Consider the following 6,151-nt stretch of genomic DNA (forward strand, 5'->3'; position numbering starts at 1 on the left):
GAGAAGTGGGAGGTGCAAACTACATCATCCGAGGTTTAATCGAAAGTAAACTGAATGAGGAAATAAAAAAACAAAAACGTTCAGGCAGTCCAGCGAGACAAACTATTATCGGCTGCAACTCTTCGCCTGTCAAGTCATCTATAATACCAGTGTATTAATTTATTGCACTCAGAGAATTAGTAAAATCTGCTTCGTCATGTCCAAGGCTTCAACTCTGAAAATAAGCAGCGCGAATGCAGTCAAGGTGAGTCGAAAAGCTTCATTCAGGAAACACACGTAAGGAAGATTTCTGCCTTAAAGCCTTAGCATGGCCACAGGTTTTGTGCAGATGGTGTTATTGTTGTGAGCGCATAAACATGTATTTGAAAAGTGACGATAAGGAAGCGGAAAGTCCCCCAATGCGATGAAAATGAAAGTAAACCCAAAAAGCTTGCAGTAAACGTGAGTCAGCAGCTGTCTGGAGATAAAATCGTTCACAATACCCTGCTTTTTTTCTTTTACAGGTGGAAAACTTCCGCCAGTCCCTCTATCACGAGGTTTGTGTCTCGTTAATTATGCTTGTCTATGAACATTAATAGCCTTGTGGGGTCTCACAAATGACTTCTCTCCCCCCTTTTTTTTAAGGCAGAAAATCTTTTCTCCAATTTCATCCCTGTGAAGATTATTCAGCTGGATGCCCTGCTCAAGGTTCACTATAAATTTCAATCTCCACTAACATTTACTGTTTTATGTTGTTGCAATTCCTCTCATCCTTTCTGTGTTTTGGCTTCACAGGATGATGCTCTCAGTATCACAGACATGTCCTCACTACAGGCTCCATTGGACATCCCCATTCCAGACCCTCCTTCTCCAGAAGTTGAGGTTAGACCATCAACTATCTCCCATCTTCACCATTCACAAACAATATAGCTTTACATAAAAACTGCCTTATTAAATACACAGCAGTGTTGGGGTTTTTTTTTGTCCGCAACATATTAGAGGGGGGCAACTTTACTGATAATACAGCCTTATCCAGTCATCTGTTGTTCATACCGCTTATTATGATTCAGGTTTCCAGGGAAGCTGAAGTCTTTCTCAGCAATTTAATCCAGACATATAAGCAATAGTACAATGTTCTCAAAATGTATTTAAATATGCGAGTATGCATCTTCTTTGTATGTCGGCTGTCTTCTGTTCTGTTCTCTGTCAGGATGACCCCATGCTTCTTGAGTATTGAGGTCCAGGTTCTGTGGAGAATTCATCACTGCATAAAATCTGAAATCTTAATTTTTTCAGTCTAGTTCTTGTGTCATACCTCATCCTTCTTTCCATTCTTAAAGGATTGCTTCTTAAAAGCTACTCTTTCATGGAGGCTATTTCTGATGAGACGTTACTGACCAGTTGACAGATCAGCTGAAGGCTCCAGTTGTGTCTCTGGTCCAGTAAAGAAAGTCACACTGTTGAATTTTTTTCTTCTTTCATCACTAAACATAATCAGCTGATATAAACACATCAAACCATGGCTGCCATGTTGACATCAGAGGTTATGAAACACTGAATGGAGGCATTATAAAACTGATTCTCTGTGTGATTCCAGGAAATGGAGACTGACAAGAATGAAGATGAAGAGAAGAAGAAGAAGAAAGGTAATATATTTTGAGTTAGCTGACATAGGATATGTTTAAGGAATGAAATGCTTCAGCTGTCACTTTTGTGCCTCAGCTCCAAAATGTGGCTTCATCAAGGGTAACGAGAAGATCATGATGATTCTGGACAGAGTGAAGCCAGAGATCGTTGCTCTCAGAGAGACCATCATTGTTGTAAGTGAAGCAGTGAGGACTGCTTCAGTCTTTGCTCTGAAATGCATTTTAGATGTTATAGAAACCATTAAAAAAAAGTAGCATTGCACCTTCAAGCTGTGCTTTTAAACTCTTTCAGGTTTCCTGCTGGATTCAGCATCTTATCCCAAAAATAGAAGATGGGAATGACTTTGGAGTTGCCATCCAGGTACTTTGGTGTTTTTCACCTGGTATTTTGATGCTAGTTTATGTTTCTATAAGTTATTTTTATTGTATTTAATGCCATGTGTGCTTGTGTGTTGAAGCTGCAAAATGGTTAAAATTTGCTGTCCTTTATTTTACCCACAGGAGAAAATCCTGGAGAGATTTACTGCAGTAAAAACCAAAGTTGATGAATTTCAGACAAAAATCAACAAGTAAGATGGCTGTTGAGTCTATGTTGAGTTTTCTGTACATTTTTAAGCATTACAGTATTTTTAAACATTTTCCTGAAGCATTTGTTGCTTTCTCTCAGAGCTGTGCTTTGACTATGTTTATTTAAATCCTCAGGTACTTCTCAGAGAGGGGGGACGCTGTCGCCAAAGCCTCTAAAGACACTCATGTCGTAAGTGACGTTTTGTTTTTTATATTTGTGTTCAAGTGTCGGGAAGGAAAATACAGAAAACCATGAGCATTACTGGTTGACGTTTTGAGAGTGAGATTTGAAATATTTTTAACTTGACTTTCTCTCCTCTCAGATGGACTACCGCTCACTTGTTCACGAGAAGGATGAGACCATCTTCTCCGAGATCCGAGTGATCGTCCTCGACATCCGTGGATTCTATGTAAATCAGTCTTTATGAGAATAAAACACCAACCGAGCAAAGGAATAAAAATGCAGTCATGCAGAATAAAACTGCATCCACTTCATGAAGACCTTATGCAACCTGTAGTTTCAGACATTTCCATGTTTAGCTGTTGCCTTATAGGCTAAACTCTAAAATGCTTGTTTTAAGCTGACATCTTAACTGCGGTAATAAGACTTTAGAAGAATGACGATAAACTTTAGGTAACTTTTTTCCATCTGTTTTTGTCAGGCTGAACTTTATGACATCATCAGCAAAAACCTGGACAAAGTGACCAATCCAAAAGGAGAGGAGAAGCCGTCCATGTACTGATGCTGCAGAGGAGGAGGTGATGCTCAGGAGGAACCGAGGCAGACTACCCTCAGCTGTATTCAAAGTCAAACAATTCTTGTGTGGTCATGCTCCATGAGTCAAAATAAACGTTTGCAAGATTATCCAATTTTCCCTTTACAGTCAAAAACTGAGAATAAGAAGATGGTGATTTTATTATTGTTTGATGGTAACTCTTGGGTTTTAACAGTTGCACTAAATGGCTTTTGAACTAAATAAAACTCCATTTTCAGACTGGAATTTTTCACGTTTATTTGTAACAAAATTTTTGTCTATAGTCAGACATGATGCATCTAATGTATCTTAGATTCATTTAGGAATCTTACAAAAATATTTTCCTCCCTCTAGATGTCTACGAGGGGAAACCAGTAAAACAATAATTACATAATGAACTCAGGGAATGCCAACACAGAAAAGGGGTTCATCCGCAACATAAAACTGAACATTTACACTTCTGGTCCTTCCCCACCAGGGATGAGCTGCAAGGAAGAAAATGTTTAGATAAATGTTACTGTGCTGACAGCAGCAGGAATCATTTCAGATCTTTGACTTGTCTCTTACCATCGTGATGTTGTTTCCATTCAGGAGGATCTGGTCCAATTTCGTTATCCTTCTTCCTTCTGGTGTGATTTCACTGAAACACAGATGTAAAAACAAAAAAAAACCCAATTTATATTACTTATAAAGTACAATTAAAACACACTATCAAAGTCTTACATTTATAGAATATTAAAAATTTCAACTTCGGAGTAAAGTTATTGATACATGCATTTCTTCTATTAGCAAAGAGAAAGTAAAACCAAGTTACTTAAAAAATACGGTATTCATGAAGAAGCAGAGAAGGGGACAGGGTCTCCACAGCTGTGATTAACAGCACTAGAGGCACCATTTATTGCAAATACAGAATCTCCTTTAACTATCTTTTCTTGAGGAACTGAGATTTATATGAAGCTCAAAACCTAGTATAAAACAGAAGCCAGTGGGGAAATATATTGATACCAGTCAGAATTTTATGTATTATCTACAGAAAAAAAGACTGGTTGTGGATGTTAAAATAATCCAGCCTTTAGATGATGAGATGGACCTGCCAAGCAGTCAAGGTTATTTATTAAAAAAAAGAAAAAAAAAGGACTTACAATTCTGTCACATCCTCCAACACCATGTCTGAAAATCATAGTTAAGGACTTTTGAGTGATCAGCAATAAACCAATACAATGCAAAAGAACCGTCGAGGTTTTTAAGAAAGGATACTGACAAAGTCGTCAAAACCCAGCAGAGTACCGACAATTTCTTTGTCAGTTTTCATGACTATGTGAATTCGAGAGCCGATGCATTTGTCCACGAGTTCTACAGGATAAAAAACAAAAGTGAGGTTCATCTTCTCAAAGCACATGATCAATAGAAAGAATGCCATTAAATAACAAACACGTTCTTAATAATAATAATAACAATACTTCGTATGGCGAGGACCCTAATAATAATAATAGTAATAAACATGCAAAAGAAATTAACAATAAACAGCAAGTCTAAGATGTGTATTAATGAAAAGAAAAATACTTTATTAATCCCCACTGCGCAATTCAATACTGTAGTAGATAATTAATTAGAAGAGGTCTTGTTCCGGAGGCTGACGGCAGGAATGACCTTCTGCATTTTTCAGTCTTACATCAGACATCAAGAAGCCTCTCACTGATCACACTTTGTTGTTTCTTCACTGTGTTGTGGAGAGGGTGTGAAGATTCCTCCATCATCTTCAATCTCTAGAGTTGCTCCAAGCACAGAACCAGCTTTCTTGATCAGTTTGTTGATTCTTTCCAAGTCTCTGGTTCTATGCTACTACCTCAGCAGATGGCTGCAAAGTTGACTGCACTTTCCACAACAGACTTATAGAAGATATGCAACATCTTGGTGCAGACATTAAACGATCTCAGCTTTCTTAAGAAGTCTGCTCTGACCTTTCTTTTAGATGTAATTATGTAAGATGTAATTAAAAAACCCATATAGACTTGAATTACTTGCAGTAAAAGCTGAATGATGACTGAAAGATGACAAAGACCTTCAAGTTTTATTCCAGTCATACAGAGAACAATGCATGCTGGGTAACTACAAAAAATGTTTTTTCCTCAATTGTAACAAACTGATACCACCCAAAAGCCTAAGGTACTTTAACATATTGCAAGTGAGCGTGGCTTCCTGGAGGCAAAATATAAATAAATGAGAGATAAACAGCTATTTTTTTTTTAAAATGCAATACTTTGTAGAGTTGGGTAATATCAACTAAGTCAACTAATATCTCCTCTTACTTTGTGGTAAAAAAAAAAAAAAAAAAAAAGTGTCATTTCTCTGTCAAAACAAAATTTTAAAAAAATGTTTGAATTTATATTCAGGCTCCAGTCCAGAGCATCGTGTGTCATTAGCCGCGAGATGCTAACACTATACCGCTAATCCATACATACATAAAACAAAAGTAACACATTTATCTCCCAATTTAAATTCCCAAATTCCCCCGCCTCAAATTCTGCCTTTGCTAATCCATAATTGTACCTGAAGCTACCTACAGCATAAAGGCAAAATAATATACAGTTTACAAACCCAGTGGAAGCAGCTGGGAAGGGTTTGTTGCTTGAGTGGCCGCCATGGTTAATCAACCGCTCTGCGTAGTCACAACCAATCGACAGAAGAAGACAACGAGCCTGACAAAAGATATCAAACTCAGATCAGTCAGCTTTGTCGTGGATCAGAAATCCACTGATGGTCATATATAAAACACGCATGCTTGAAATGAAGAAACACACAAATGATTAAAAACAAATAAAAAAGTAAAGGTAATAAATAAATATTCAATTGTAGTGTTATTCAATGTAACTCCACAGGATGGCGCTGTTTGCGCCGGCCAGTGAATGACGTAATTCTTTAAAAATGGATAGTAAAATGAAAACGCTGGCTGCTAAAACTAAGATTTTCATTTGTTTGAACTACTAAAGCGCAATCTAAAATGTTTATTTGGAGAACAGATTTTAAGAAGCTACAATGGCATTTGCTGAAGTTAATTAAATTGATCAAATAACTTTAATTTTGTAATGCTCTGAGCTAACATAGCCGCAAAGTTAAATTCATGCTAAGATTTGCTTGTAAATCTGGTTTCATGTTGGCACAGTGAGTCTGGGAGATTGTACCTGAAAAGATCTCTGTTCAAAG

At 37.2% G+C, this 6,151-nt stretch overlaps 2 protein-coding genes across 4 annotated transcripts; one reads left to right on the plus strand and one right to left on the minus strand.

The window, feature by feature from the left end:
- psme2 (proteasome activator subunit 2) lies at nt 1–2,992 on the plus strand. The gene is made up of 11 exons (XM_079260111.1): nt 1–244; nt 504–536; nt 625–687; nt 775–861; nt 1,577–1,625; nt 1,702–1,799; nt 1,918–1,986; nt 2,127–2,194; nt 2,328–2,382; nt 2,516–2,602; nt 2,855–2,992. Exons 1-11 carry the CDS (start codon nt 197–199, stop codon nt 2,933–2,935), a joined length of 738 nt encoding a protein of 245 aa, XP_079116237.1. The 5' UTR covers nt 1–196; the 3' UTR covers nt 2,936–2,992.
- A 301-nt stretch (nt 2,993–3,293) lies between these two features.
- lsm5 (LSM5 homolog, U6 small nuclear RNA and mRNA degradation associated) lies at nt 3,294–5,672 on the minus strand. 3 transcript variants are annotated; one of them, XM_079260114.1, is made up of 5 exons: nt 5,546–5,672; nt 4,205–4,300; nt 4,090–4,117; nt 3,515–3,587; nt 3,294–3,432 (listed from the first exon to the last, which is right to left on the minus strand). In XM_079260114.1, the coding sequence occupies exons 1-5, from the start codon at nt 5,589–5,591 to the stop codon at nt 3,400–3,402; spliced, it is 276 nt and encodes a 91-aa protein (XP_079116240.1). In that variant the 5' UTR covers nt 5,592–5,672; the 3' UTR covers nt 3,294–3,399. The 3 variants fall into 3 exon arrangements, with proteins under 3 accessions (XP_079116240.1, XP_079116239.1, XP_079116238.1); XM_079260113.1 differs by lacking the exon at nt 5,546–5,672 and adding an exon at nt 4,644–5,525; XM_079260112.1 differs by lacking the exon at nt 5,546–5,672 and having other exon boundaries at nt 4,205–5,525.
- Nucleotides 5,673–6,151: the final 479 nt, after the last annotated feature.

The sequence above is a fragment of the Telmatherina bonti genome, assembly GCF_933228915.1.
Source record: "Telmatherina bonti genome assembly, chromosome: 20".
NCBI lineage: Eukaryota > Metazoa > Chordata > Actinopteri > Atheriniformes > Telmatherinidae > Telmatherina > Telmatherina bonti.